Consider the following 14,713-nt stretch of genomic DNA (forward strand, 5'->3'; position numbering starts at 1 on the left):
TTATCTCATCAAGAGCATTTGCTTTTATACCCATATGTACATTGAAAGGACAGTAGGGCTGTTATTTTTCGATTAATAGATTAGTTGTTTGCTCTATAAAATGTCAGAAAATGGTGAAACATGTCGATCACAGCATCCTGAAGCCCAAGATAACATCCTCAAATGTCTTGTTTAGTTCTGACCATCAGTCTACAACCCAAAGATATTCAGTTTACTGTCATAGAAACCAGGAAATATTCACATTTGAGAAACTGGAATCAAATATTTTGGACATTTTTTTCTTTAAAAATGACCATAAACAATTAATCGATTATCAAAATAGTTGGCGATTTATCTAATAGTTGACAACTAATTGATTAATCGTTGCAGCTTTTAAGGACAGGCTTTAAATTCAGAATATATGCCCACTTGATTTAACAAAATGACTGCTGAAGCCTCGTAGTAGTTTCGGCTGAACAAAGACGAGTATTCTGTGTGTTTTAAGACAGACTTGAAAATATATGAATGTTTGCCTTCCATCTAAGAACATACAAAGAAACTCTACACACACCAGTGAAAAAAGAGCTGCATTTATTTGACAAATAATGAGTCTTGTAATGAGGTACAGTACATCAGGTTGTGAGGTACATCAGCGTTGTATTTGTTTTTATATTTTCTGAGGGTTTACATCTTTTCTGTTACTGTCTTCAGTCAAATGTAGTTGGCAAAACAATACTAACAATTCTTTTGTCAATAAAAAAATAACATGACCTAAACTTCACAACCATGTAAACTCAGGTTTTTGTAAGAAATAACACTACTTTGAATTGTTAAACCTTTGATTAAACCTTTGTTTGATTATTCACAGACACAAGAGTACTGTGTGCATGTAAACATACTGCAACCTTTTCTATGCTTCTGGGCATAAAACACTACCTACAGTGCCAGAGAGGGATATAAAAGAGGAAACATGTTCTCTTCGAACAGTAGGAAAAACAAAAAAAAAAAAACACACTTTTCAACATTAGCTGACATTACAACAGACACACACATTTACATACATAATTTCTCATTCACATACATCAGGTTTTTAAACTTGAGCTTCAACAACATACAACACTGCATTGTATAGAGCACCATACACAACTGCCATATATTAGTAGAGGTAAAAAATGAACTGAAAACTGAAACTGAAAGCACCTTTTCAGGATTAAACCGTCATATGTTAAAAAAACAACAAAAAAATCAAGAAACAGTCTTTGTTTAGGTTTTCAAAATCTGTAGAATGTCCGCATTTAAGGTCTATTTCAGATAAAAGTGTGAAAAAATCCTCATGAAGCCGATTTAAAACGAGTCTTCTGTATGAAAGGAGTTAACTAACAATATTGATGTCAAACGAGCCTGTGGGAGACAAGAGGAGACATGTTATATATGAATCGACAAATAGAAACGGAGTCAGCAGTACTGGAATCATCGCTGCATTTTTGTGTACCTTGGCTATAATTCCTCCTTGTCCACCTGCTCAACCTTCTCCTCTACTTTGTTGGCTGCTGCGTCTGCAGCGGTGTCTTCTATATGAGCCAACATATCGGCCATAAGGGCTTCCTCGAGCCGCCTCCTCACATTCTGCACCAGGTCCTCCTGCTTCCTGCAAGACACACACAAGGAAAAAAAGTTTAGAGCTCAGGAGTTGAAAAAGAGTCAGAATAACATCTTCATAGAGAGAAATGGGTTGAACATCACATGTATAACTATAACATGTAGGGCTGTAGTCTGCTGGTCGACTGGTCGATTAGTTGGTCGATAAGCTCTCGTCCAACTAAATTCTCATTGGTCGAACAATCTCTGTGTTATTTCCATAAGGAGAAAAGTGCTACATCAACAGCTTTCCAGGAGTAATCCATTATTTCCTGCAGCGGGAGGGACAGACTAACAAATTAACTGTGAAAACGGGGGTGTATTCACAACTTTGAACTCACCCAACTTAATGGAGACTGCTGGGTTTAACTGTACTCAAAGTTTACTGAACGTACTGAACGTTTACTGAATCTGTGTTTCTCCATAATGACACAACGAGAACCCCCGCCAGACCAAAAAAATATTTTTTAACATTTGATAAATGAAATGATAAATCGATAGCGTTTGGGAGTCTCTGTGCAGCGCTGTTCTGGTACGTGAGTCAACCTCTGTCGCTGCCTGGGAAACCACTGGTAGCGTGGCTCCGTTAAGGAGTATGGTTGTGTAGCGAGTGGGAAAGAGCGAGGGGCAGAGAGGTGATGGTGGAAGCGAGCGGGGCAGAGGAAAAGGTCAGTAGTAAGTTGTCAGTATGGCAGTAAACTTACAGCACAGACTACAGTGTATCAGTTAATAAATGCTAAAAAGTCATGTCTGTTGCTTCCCCAAATGCTGGAAAAGTAAAGCGGGTTAGCTCCAAAGTTAGCAACAATGGGTTAGCCTAACCTGAAGACACAAAACAGAGAAATACAGAGCAGAGAAATGTGTGGCTGCCGAGTTTACTGTACACTCTGTCCCATTACATACCGCCCGCCCACCCACACCCGCGCGACTAATCGATTAGTTGAAGATTATGTGCGATTTTAGTTGACCAAGATTTTCTTTGGTTGACTACAGCCCTAATAACATGTTCAGCTTACTTTACTTAGTTGTTACAAATCATACATAGTTTGAAAAGCACCATGTAGTACAATTTAAGCCTGTGCAGTTTGACCCCAGTGACAGTGTCTCTGCTCTTTTATCTCACTGAGCTCAACATGTTCATAGTAGCGACACAGGACGTCAGTTCAGTGGGGTTTATATGATGTGTCAGAATCTGCCACGACTCTGTTTAGTCAAACTATACAGACAATGGACGGTTAGCTAAAATTGTTAAATATAGAGCTGCAATGATTAGTCGATCGATCAACAGAAAAGTAATCGTCAACTATTTTAATAATCATTGAAGTTGTTTTTTCAAGCAAAAATCCTCAATTTGATGAAGAATTGATGAAGAGTTTCTTTTCCTTGTCTTACATTATAGTACATTAAATATTTGGGGAGTTTGGACTGCTGCCCAGAAAAACACAAGACATGTAAAGACTTCACCTTCAGCTCTAGACATTTTTTTCACTGTCATTTTTCAGTGTTTTCTGATGTTTTAACTCAATTCATTAATTTAGAAAGTTATCAGATTAATCAATAATGAAAATAATTGTTAGTTGCAGCTCTAATACGGTATAAGATGTTGTGAGCAGTAACACACACTGAACAACAGTTTGGTGTCTGACTTAAAGGAACCTCGATCCCCTGAAACAACAGTGGATAAATAATCATTCAAAACATTTTATGAGTGAATGCATTTTTTTAGTGTCCCTATAAAAACAGTACAGTTCACTGCTGGATCATAAAGTCATTTATAACAATGTAACTGCAATTCATGATGTATTAGAAAACCACAGCGAATCACCGCAACACAATTTATAAAGTAAGTTTGGTGTCATTTGTATCACTAGTGCAGTGCCTGTTGAACATGTGCCTGTTCAGAACAGGCCGATTACTTGACTGCTTCAATGTATAGAAAAATGAATACAGTTGATGTGAGGTATGAATGAGTTTATACACCAACATGAAAGAAACTAACATCAATTATACACAGATGATATAAATAATAAGTACTCTGATAGTAAATACATGTTCTTTTCTCATTTCAAGGAAAATAAAGGCTGCATTTAAAAATAAAGTAATGTGCGTCCTAAAATAAAGTGGATCGATCATTTTGGGTTCTTAGATCGTTCCTGTTTTCTGTGCCTTCAGTTTGGATTTGAGTGAGAATGTTTACTCAAAAGATTTGTGCTTTGTCTGTAGTGACATTTCACAATCGCCACAGTCTCAGAGCATATGAGACAAACTGGTTTTGTACTGCCCGTGTAAGTATTTCCTCCATTTTATGTGCGTCCATAACTTTGTATTAGTCTCTGAGCGCTTCCTGTGGAGTCACTCCTTGCTGATCTCCTAAACATGCTGCTAACGCTACGCTTTCTGTCTAGACTAGGGGTCGGAGTGTCCGTTCTTGATTAAAAGCTCTGTTTTCGCTGTCTACTTTTCTCTTTTTAGAGCCCTTATCTCTGACTCGTGTCTGGTCCTTCCCTGATATGCAGGAATCATTCAGCAGAGTCCTGAAGCTCCGCCCTGCCCCTGCCCAGAGCGTAGCAGCTCATTGAGCGCTGGTTTATTCAAAGTTTATTAATATTAAACGTATCGCGTATCCAAATTGCACCAAATTCGACACTGCGCTCCTTTTGCTCCCCAGCCATACTCCTGCCAAGTGTAGAGTCGATCTGATGAACAGTTCAAGAGATACGTGAAGGACATACAGACATACGGACAGATTCCTTTAGTAGACAGATGTAGCCGAGACTGCAACTGAAATATCAGTGGAAAGAGACTGAGACTGATGTTTACTTTAAAAGCGCCCTGGAAATAATTGTGTTGACAAATGCTACACAGTAATGGAAAAGAGTAGGAAGTCATCAGATGTAGAAAACAGGGACTCTTCACTCTACTCCAACTAAAACACATACAGTAGAAGCAGTGAAAACACATATACAAACTCCAAACAGATACTCAAGTTGACACATTTCAAGCTTTTTACTCTCTCAGGCAGCAGACACCTGTACACTCGATGTCCGTCTATACCAGCAACAACATTTTCAGTAGTTCAGTAACTTTAACATGATTACTTAAAAAGTATGTGCCATGTTGAACTGCACTTTTACACTGCTATGGCTTCACATTTGACACCTTCATTTCTTAGGAAGCATTAGTTAAAATCTCTCAAATAAAGCACCATATAATCAGCAAAACATGACTTAAAAAAGCTAAAGGCAAAAGATTTATACTATTGTTCATTCATGACACTGTACTGTACGTGCTGTACGGCGAAGAAACTGTGAAGACAGCTGTGCATGTCTGAACGTCTCACCTGATATCATCATCCGTCACCACAAAGGCCTTGCAGAGAGGCTGTGCTGTGTTGAGCCAGACTCCGGGATTTTTCTCCACTGCAGCTGTAAGCTGTCCGGTGACAGGTGCTGGGCTGGTGTGCAGGGCGCTGGCGATGGCGGAGAGCAGTGTTTTGTCTGAACATGCAGGCCCAACACCTAAGGAGGGGAAAAACAAGGGAGGCACAGGTCAAGCTCGTAGAAAATCCTCACTTTTAAAATCATAAATGGCTGTTACATTTAGGTTACACTCACCCTGTAAGCCTTTGGGAAGATCCATGGTTTTCACCAGCTCCTCTGCAATATCAAATGCACTTAACCCGCTCAGCTTCCTCTCCCAGAACAGCTGCAGCAAAAAACAAAGAAGATGATCTTAAATAAGTTTTGAACACATTTTTCCCTAAACTGACTATGTGCATCATCATCTTATTTATAGGATATTGAACTAGGATTGAATAAAGCCTTCAGCACAAAAATTACAACAACTTGCAGGTACAGTAATTTCCTTTGACCTTCTTGCCTCAGTATAGTATTAACAATAAACTGTTTCCTATAACGCTAAAAGACATTAAAAGAGTTTAAAGAAAAAGTTTTAAAATATGAAATGTGCATTGTGGAAAATCCCCTCCCACCCTAATCTTCCTCTACCTGCCTCACTGCTTCCTGGATGGGCGGAGCCTCAGAATATATACAGGCCAGCTCACCTGTGGCAAACTTTTGAGAACAAAGAAGATGGCTGGCCTCATGTGGATTCCTCATCCCTCCAATAGTTTGTTCCGTGTATATGATATGTAAGTGTCCTTTGGTTTAAAATGCATTTATAGCAGCTTTAACAGGTTATGATTTATTTGCTGATTAGGTTTCAGTAGTGGTAAAGTTATTACTTCATTTTCAGGTTTCTAGGTAGTAACTTTGAAGTTAAACCTGCAGTGCAGAACTTTTACATATAAATGAACGTCCATTACATTGAAGCCCATGCAAACGAGTTCACACAATAGTGATTAAGCCTATCACTGCCAGATAAATCCCTCTGTAATTCACAGAATATGGAGTTTTTAAATCTCATGTCAGAGGAGACATTCCCGTGCTGGCCATTTGGCCGGAATCGTGCAGCTCTTCTAGACTTTCCAAACGTCATCGGACTGAACGGATCAAATTCTGACAGTGAAACGAGTCATTTCGTGGGGGTTGCTGAAAGAATTTATCCACCGTTTTACGGCTGCAACATTAGGATATGGCCAGTGGTGTACTGGCCGTCAGGCATACTGGGACAAATACCAGTGGACCATCAACACATCCGTTTTTACCGGCCCTCTGTGAGCCTGTCATTCGGGGTGCACATGAAAGCTGCATGCTTTCACGCCCCCCTTCACTCTCACTGCCAGAAGGGGGAGACGCATTCCATCTTTAAATTACCTTTGCTGGATTAATATTATTGAAATTAGGAATTATAATGTCTAGATTAATATTCTGTTATCAGATAAACCAGTTGCAGCTATTCTATAATAAAAGATTGGACTGGAACTCCTGCCTTTGCTCATCTGTCCTCACAGACAAGCCATTGAGTTGGTGATATTCCTGGAACCAGACTATCCTTAAGAGACACCAGTATTCCTTCAGGCTAAATATTCTTCATGCATGCTCTCTGCCCTGACTCACCTGTTTTGGTTGGTCCACGGCCTTCTGCGGATCTGCCTTCACCTTGTTGTTGGGGTGATTCGTTACCTTGGTCACTGGCTGCTTGAAGATGGATGCCGTCTGTCGAACTGGTAGTGTTGTGTTTAAGTCAGGCTTGGCCTTTACAAAGGAGACAACAGCATCATTGTCTACTGCACCAAAATAAGAAACTTTTTAGAAAATTAAATTTGTGAGAAATATTTGTACAAGTCGATACTGTTGTGCGACTCTTTTATTGTTAGTGTTGTCAGTACCAAAAAATGTACTGTTGAATCACTTAATTAATTCTATGGAAGGTGAAAGGACCAGGTAAACATAATGAACTGGAATGATTCTTGTGAGCCATGAATAATTTAAGAGAACAGTCTCACACTGAGCCGAACAGCAGAGATAAAAAGCTGTAATTATGTCACATTTCCAAGGCAATGAATATTCCTCAGAGTACAATCAACAGTCAATCATTACGGAATATCTAGGTGAGAGGTTTACCAGTGAGGAAGACATCAGGAGGCCTCTGGCAACTCTGAAGTAGCTACAGATCTCCATGATACTAGATGTGTCCGAAATCACCTCCTATTGCTACATATTGATACTTTGTCATTTTGAGTATTTGAATTCTACCAAGAGTTTATGCATCTGCTGAGCTCAAAATTCCCAAACTAGGAAATGTAGTCTTCATAACATAAACTAATTTGCTAAAAAATACAGCAATGCTTCCTGACTGTCAGTGCAAAATGTGATTACACAATGTATGACAACTCCTAAATGGCAGAAACCTCAATTTACTACTTTCTGGAGTAAACTATCAAGTCTTTATTATGAAGGGAATAGTGAAAGAGTAGTCAACGTGATTCATCAGGTTCAACTTTGTAGCAGAGAGGCAAACTAGAACAAAAAAAACCCCACCTCACATGACATCTCAGCTACTTCTTGCCACTTTTTGTTATGTGGGTGACCTAAAGTGACCTATTTGGCCTAACTTATAATACTAAACAATACTGTTAATGTACCCTGAAGTGGGTATGTCAGAGTCCAGAACTCAGTACATCCAAATTTGTTGCTGCTTGACAGAATTTGAGCAGGTTTGTAAAGATAACTAGGTGAAAAATGATACAGACCTATCAACATACACAGACCTGAGGCTGTAATTACTGCCTTACGTGTCTCTATGACATATTGACCTGAAGGGGGTAAATATTTATGCAAGCAGGAACTGTAGCTCTGTTACTCAGTGTCCAAAAAAAGCATTCATTCATTCATTCATTGTAGTCAAACAATACAAAGACGAGGGTAGAGGTAACAGGTAGCATAGTGCTTTTTATAGACACTGTAAACTGACTTTATACTGCCCACAATCACTGGAATAACACATCGACAACGCCTCTTTAAAATGAATTTTTCCCTTCAAGTAGCACTCAACATTCACCAGCCTCATAAATACCAGAACCAAGCTCAGTCTCACCCTGATTTGATGGTTGATGTCATGGGGATGCTTGTGCCTGCTGCGCTGCACTTTGGTCAGGAGCAACCGTCCAGGCCGAGAGTGGCTGGCATTCACATCTGTGTGAAGATTGCTGCCCAAGCCACGGACTATCTGAGGCTTGTTGAGGAAGCGCTTAACAGGTACACTAGAGAGCAAGAGAGAGGGGGAAAAAAAGGACATTATCACCACAAGATTGACCACTCCAATACCAAATGGATTCACATGGATCACATATAACTAGACCTCTTTTTGGGGGAGTCCTGAGGTCACATAACTGCATATAATCTTGAAACAAAAGGATCAAAAGGTGTAGCTTGACTTGTCCCGCCCTGACAGGTGTAATGACAGGGAGTCAGGAGGTGTCAATCCAGCACCTGTACACGCCCACACTGTCTTTAAACAACAGGTCCAATCTACTAAATGATGTGTGAGCACCTGAGTGGATGATCCCTGTGAGCAGGAGGAGCTTTCAGGTAGATTTGTTCACTGATACAGCTTCCTGATTGCAACCCAACAGACCGGCTGTCTGTCACAGCTCGTCATTGTCCTCACAGTGAAACTCTCAGGGACCCACAATTAGATAAATCAGCTGTGAGCTACACGAGAAGAAGCATGCAGAGTTTTAACGAGATAACTGTGTTGTAGCTGTTTGTTTTTACACCAGTGTGTCTCAGCTCTGGTTTGACTGTGAAGGGCCCGACGCACCGCAAGTCAAGCGTGTGTAAACAATGAAACTTAGCTAGCTAATCAAGCTAGCAGCGATGGGACCCGTCAGTGTATCAGCGTGCCAATTAAGTGGTGCTCAAAGTTGTTATTTTCCAGTTTACGTGACAAACTCAAAACTCTCTATAGTCTACGTTCAACTAAACTTACTGTGCCTGCTGCTAGAAAGTCAACATTAGCGTAGAGCTGCTCATTTGCTGATGTCCTAACTGCAAAACGCGTGTATTCATGCGTGCGTTTCCTGCAGGGAAACTTTCATTTTAACAACTGCTTCGACTGTAAGATTATTGAGTCCCACCTTTTCCTTTCCATGGTCCACGGTGTCTTGGTTGGCTTAGCTTTAAGTCTGGCTTATAACATGTGTAAAAAGCCAGCGAGCTGTCTATTATTGAGCTCATGAATTTCCACCGTGTCTGGTTTGTTATCGATCCCCGAGAGGTCCCCCGTCAGGACCTTTACAACCGTAGATCACTCCGCCAGCCTCGCAGCGTCATGAGCGCCGTAATCCATCCGCTGTACACTCATGCGAACTAGTGCGAGCGTGATGCGCCAGTCCAGATCTACACAGGGGTCCGCAGCGAAGACAGCGTGTTAGCGGAGCAGCTTCAGTCAAATATACATTTACTCAAGTGCTACATTTAAGTACAATGTTCAGGTACTTTTTAACCTTACTTGAGTATTTCCATTTTGTGTAATTGTACTTCGCAACATTTTAAAGGAAAACATTCTACTTTTCACTCCACTAACATCAACACCACATCAACAATTGCAACAGGACTAGATATATCATTAAATGTTGCCCATAGGTTCATTTATCATAACCTATAACACCCTCAAAGTGCCATTCTACATGAGTGATTGTGATAATTGAAGCCCCTTCCCCTCCTTCCTTTACCCTCACTGTGCAGAGTTTGACACTAGAAGGCTGTTTTCACACTCATCTGCTGAATGTGGAAAGTGTCTGTTCTCACCTTAAATGTAAGTTTAGGAGGTCTACCTACAAGCACGATTTGTGACATCACAACTAGTTTGGAGCCAGTTGCTGTCCAGTACCCAACAAGTTTCATATGGGAATTTGAAGCCTCTTGTGCACATACACTGGCTTTTTAGTGAAGTTAGACATCTGGTATCCAGGAGTTAAACTCTTGAAACAAACAATATTTGCATATTCATAGATTCTGGATTTTTCAATGAGGGAAAAGGTGTAGATGTAACTAAGAATATTTCTAATATTCACAGTATGTACATGTAGTATAATTTTGACTTCAGGACAGGGCTCATTGTAAAGTACTTTAAATTGCTTTTTGGTTGAAAGGTTATATATAAATAAACTTGCCTTGACATTGTTGCATTGCTACTTTTACTAATTAATAACTCCAAGTTAACCTTTAGTTGCAGTTGGAAAGGTATGATGAGACTTGAGTACAAAAACATCTTTTGTGCAGAAACACAATACAAAAAAAGTAAACCTACCATTTAAAATGAAATCAAAGGACTGGAAACTGGTTGACTGGACTGGTGTTGAAACTCAGTGTGATATGTTTTTAAGAATTTGTTAATATCAGTATTGTCGGTCAACACAGGAATAAAACAGCTTATAATTTTTAATGATGATAAGTTGTGGCCTTTAGGGACATGCAAACAAATCAGTAGCACAATTTTGATTTATTTTTTTAAACTATGACTTAAGTGAGCTGATCCAGTGTTAAGTGAAAACAAACAGTAGCCAAACTCTACTGATGTTGCTGCATAGAGGATGAACACACACTTCAGTTCAACTTGACCCAATCTTGAGAGTAGGAAGACAAAACAATTGAAATTGAAATAATTACACATGACCACAGTATAGGATAAATCTCATACTTTACTTCTCTTCAAAACAATTACAGGATGACATTAAGGACAGATTTATCCACTTGTGAATCAGGTTTGATTCACAGCACACAGGAGACTGATGATTAAAATAAATACCTGACCTCAAACTAAGCAGGAAATGAAAACAAAAGTCCATCCTTTGTTCTCACATTCCTTCCCTTCACGTTGTCACTGGTTGAGGACATATGAAATGCCAAACCGCAGTGCACTTCAGAGGATGTTGATGGTGAACAGTTCAATAATGTCGACTGAGCTGCAGGATGAAGATGACGGGCTCCGGCGGCCTGGCATGCAGTTGGACCACAGTGCAAAGTACCGGCTGCAGTAGTTCTGGTTTATTATTTCAATGTTTGTTCAAAAATAATCCAACACCGCCCTGACGGGAGGAAACAAAAAGTCATCACATTGTGCAACAGTGGAGGAAAACATAGATAGATAAGATTGTAAAGTTAACTTTAAGAGACATGAGTGACTCAGTTGTAACGGAATATTTGTTCATTTCTCATTTTAACTGTAGACCTTTGTTAAGCACTATCAAAAGTTAAACCCCAAATAAAAACACTTCTCAGAAGCCCAAAACTGATTTGTGACTTAAAAAGTCTCATGTTAAATAACTGCAGAGTGGTTCAAGGCTTTTCAGGCATTTCTGTCTTATGAGAAGCTGATACATATAGCTTTAAAATACACCACTGTCCTGGATTCTGGTCTCCTGACGCCTCTAAACTGCCTGGTTTATTGTCTCTGAATCTCACTCTGTTTATCCTTTCATGTCCAGACAGTTTTCCTCCTCGCTGCACATTAAGTGTTACCATCACGCTTCACTAAAAGAATGGTATTATCCAGGTGATGTTGTGCACCTTTTTTGCCAGAACTAGTGCGTGATATTCAAATAAAAGCATTTAATTTTTGTGTCAGACCAAATGATCTTTTTAACATTTTCACACTGATGGTGAATAATGAGATTCTAGAAATGTTCAGTGTTATTCTGTTACACAGATCAGTGTTTACACACCTAACCTGAATAAGGCAAAATGACCAGTTTGTAATGTTTTGTTTGAGGATATCTTACATTCCCCATACAGTGAGTACACTCAAATGTGTTGGAGACACAGGGTGTCACACTACAAGACAGTTTACACATGGATGATAGATGCTTTGGGAATCTTACATTTCATTTCATTACAGTGATGTGCGTCATAACTGTGGAGGTGGTTACTCTGGTAAATGTCCTGCTTGGGAAATTAGTAATATTCACACATCTTTTCTTCATTACAATTGCATTTTACACAGAAGTAGCAACACAAAGAGAAGAGCATACACAAGGTTATCACTTTCTTTGACTCTCAGCAAAACATCTGATGAAGAACTATGTAATCAGAATAAATGACCTTGGCCACGTTGATGGAAATAAAGGAATATGTCACCAAATGCAACAACGTGGCTCTTTTATGTGTTTTCAATTATTTTTGGACAACAATGGATTTCTATGGGATGGAGGCATTAGCTAGTGTATCAGGCTGCGGCTACACAGACAATACTTGTTACTGTTGAGGGATAAATAGCTCCACCCACTGCTACCTGTTGTCACCATTTGAGCAGAAGAAATATACACATATACACAATTAGCTGCAAAATAAGTTTTGAAAACCCGTCGTGTAGAAAATCCATGTAAGAATGCTGCTCTTCATTCATGTTCTCATTTTACTACTCGCCTCCAGTGCTGCCACCACAGTTGGCAGGAAAAAAATTATACCTATGTCCAACAATCCTGTTGTATGATAACAAACAACATGGATTTTTTATGTCTTCTGTTTAATTAGTTAAATTCACCAACTTACACAAATGCTGCAGACTGCATGTACGAAAAAAACAAAACAAAACTGTAGGCTCGTGTGTAGTTTTCTATGTCATGTTCAACCCTGTGAATTTGCCATGTTGACTTCAGTCAGGTTGTACAAACATGTCAAGGTGAGTAAAGTGAGGCACGATAACCATGTTTGTGTATAAAAGTTTGCTTTTAATGCACGATTGATGTGTGTGTGTGTGTGTATATATATATATATATATATATATATATATATATATATACATACATATATATACATACACACATACACACACTCAGTTCTGAGTACACTGTAGATTGACTTAAAGATATAGATAACTAGACTATTTTTGAATTAAGACAAGTGGGAAACACGAAGGAGTTTTATCAGTTTTAAAAAGTCTCTTAAAGTCAACATAAATGTAAAAGCTGGAACAGAGTAGCACCACATTTTAGTTCTGTTCAGTTGTGCTACATCTTTCTGGCTTTAAAAGATCCAGTAGGTGCAGAATTACTGATGCTGAGTTATTGGTATCCCAAAGAAAGCTGTGATGACACTATAATTATCAAGTGTCATTCTCTGGATTAATCATGTGCTAGAGCAAAAACACACAGTCACACCTCCTCCACTTTTATTTCTGTAGTTATCTCTTTGCCACTCCTTGGACTCACCTGACTGCCATTATTCGTCCTTCTTGAATTTGCCGCTGATGTAGGGAACGTAATCCAAAACCAATCGCCAGTCTGTGAAGTGGACCAGAGCTACACCTCCGACTGTGCCCCAGACAGCCATGGTTGGGACCCTGAGAAGTAGAACACGTTCAAGATTTACCAGGTTTTCTTCCATTTAAAGCGGAAGAAAGAAAAACACAAACCTTGAAACTAGTCAGGGTCAAGCTAATGAGGTTTTTTGTTTGATACAGTTTCAGTTGTTTAGTCTGTAGCTGAAAATTATTCTCATTGGTATTATAAATATTATACACTTAAGCAACAAACATTAAGCCCCTATTGAGTAGCACAAAAGAAAGGTGATCAATCTGTTGAGTAATAACTGACAAAAATGAGCAGTAGTTGATTTACTAATCTATTGTGTAAAAATGATTGCTTTTATTCCACTTCGTATCTATCAACCTGTCTGACTAAGTACACATTTAAAACACATTAATATGACATTGTGCCTGACTCTTGTTGTCTTAATGAGTGCATTAATTTATGTGTGTAAATGTGACAAAGTTTATCTATCATGTTTGTTGTGTGTCTGTACGTTTGTGTGTGAGGTATGAAAACAATCCACCCTTTGGGACAATAAAGACTATCTAAATGATTAATAGAGTAATCTAATTATTTACTTGTCAAAATTGTTAAAAAATCGACAGTTCCAATCCCACAACTAAGATCAGTCACCTTTATTGATTAGGCTAAATATGTCCTCCACAAACTGGGTGTTAGAAGGTATAAAAATCACACTTTAGCTGCGGTAACGGGAGAAAAGACATCGCAAAACAGTTGTCATAGAATACGTTAAAGAAAGTCATATTTTTACTCAAAAATTGACATTTTAGTCATGTTTTGACCCGAGTTTCGCTGTTAGGTAAAGGCAGCATGTCCCCACAGCAATGACCTCAGTTAAGCTAAAAGCTAACGTTAGCTAAAGACACATCAAGGTTCTGAATATCAAAGTATTGACTTCTGTTTTTTCCCACTTCTACAATACTAAAAAACGTCTTACCATGACTTGACAATGGCCACATACTTCTGGCCGATCACTTTACTTATCATTTTGGCTGATTTGTGTCCTATTGACGCCGGACGAGCCGCTTTTTAAGCTGAGAAGAACTTCCGATTCTCGCTTGCTGCCTAGTGCGCATGTGCAAGGAGTACTTCCGCTTTCACCAGTGTCCTAAAAACAATAAAAGCATAGAGCTGCATTCCTGAAGAGCATTATGACTGCCTTTTTCTTTTCAGTATTTTAGTTTACGCAGGGCTTACATTGTGCATATTCCTCAATAAATGCGTTTTTAATCAAATTACAAAAAATTAATGGCACACCTGGAGACAGGTAGACTTTGTCTCTGAAGCTCTGGCAACATATATGAACATCTAATGAAGCTGCTGAGTGTAAATTACCGCGCACACTTTACCTGATGGGCTACA

General features: G+C 39.1%; 2 protein-coding genes across 3 annotated transcripts; both read right to left on the bottom strand.

The window, feature by feature from the left end:
• Positions 1 to 553: 553 nt before the first annotated feature.
• Positions 554 to 9,361, bottom strand: mbd3a (methyl-CpG binding domain protein 3a). The gene is made up of 7 exons (XM_044367035.1): positions 9,158 to 9,361; positions 8,116 to 8,281; positions 6,636 to 6,773; positions 5,232 to 5,322; positions 4,958 to 5,135; positions 1,472 to 1,627; positions 554 to 1,380 (listed from the first exon to the last, which is right to left on the bottom strand). Exons 1-6 carry the CDS (start codon positions 9,169 to 9,171, stop codon positions 1,477 to 1,479), a joined length of 738 nt encoding a protein of 245 aa, XP_044222970.1. The 5' UTR covers positions 9,172 to 9,361; the 3' UTR covers positions 554 to 1,380; positions 1,472 to 1,476.
• A 1,344-nt stretch (positions 9,362 to 10,705) lies between these two features.
• LOC122993143 (cytochrome b-c1 complex subunit 10) lies at positions 10,706 to 14,429 on the bottom strand. Of its 2 annotated transcripts, none has more exons than XM_044367037.1 (3): positions 14,289 to 14,429; positions 13,241 to 13,362; positions 10,706 to 11,115 (listed from the first exon to the last, which is right to left on the bottom strand). In XM_044367037.1, exons 1-2 carry the CDS (start codon positions 14,336 to 14,338, stop codon positions 13,242 to 13,244), a joined length of 171 nt encoding a protein of 56 aa, XP_044222972.1. In that variant the 5' UTR covers positions 14,339 to 14,429; the 3' UTR covers positions 10,706 to 11,115; position 13,241. The 2 variants fall into 2 exon arrangements, with proteins under 2 accessions (XP_044222972.1, XP_044222971.1); XM_044367036.1 differs by having other exon boundaries at positions 10,706 to 11,110; positions 13,232 to 13,362; positions 14,289 to 14,426.
• Between the last annotated feature and the right edge of the window lie 284 nt (positions 14,430 to 14,713).

This window comes from Thunnus albacares, chromosome 12 (genome assembly GCF_914725855.1).
Source record: "Thunnus albacares chromosome 12, fThuAlb1.1, whole genome shotgun sequence".
NCBI lineage: Eukaryota > Metazoa > Chordata > Actinopteri > Scombriformes > Scombridae > Thunnus > Thunnus albacares.

Bases quoted from the DNA above. Each gene is read 5' to 3' on its own strand.
- LOC122993143 (XM_044367037.1), bottom strand. From the start codon at position 14,338: ATGATAAGTAAAGTGATCGGCCAGAAGTATGTGGCCATTGTCAAGTCA. The intron at 13,363-14,288 runs GTAAGACGTTTT...TCTACTTCTCAG, and splicing joins GTGGCCATTGTCAAGTCATG to GGTCCCAACCATGGCTGTCT.
- mbd3a (XM_044367035.1), bottom strand. The intron at 5,323-6,635 runs GTGAGTCAGGGC...TTTTTGCTGCAG, and splicing joins CCGTGGACCAACCAAAACAG to CTGTTCTGGGAGAGGAAGCT. The intron at 5,136-5,231 runs GTGAGTGTAACC...TCCCCTCCTTAG, and splicing joins TCTTCCCAAAGGCTTACAGG to GTGTTGGGCCTGCATGTTCA.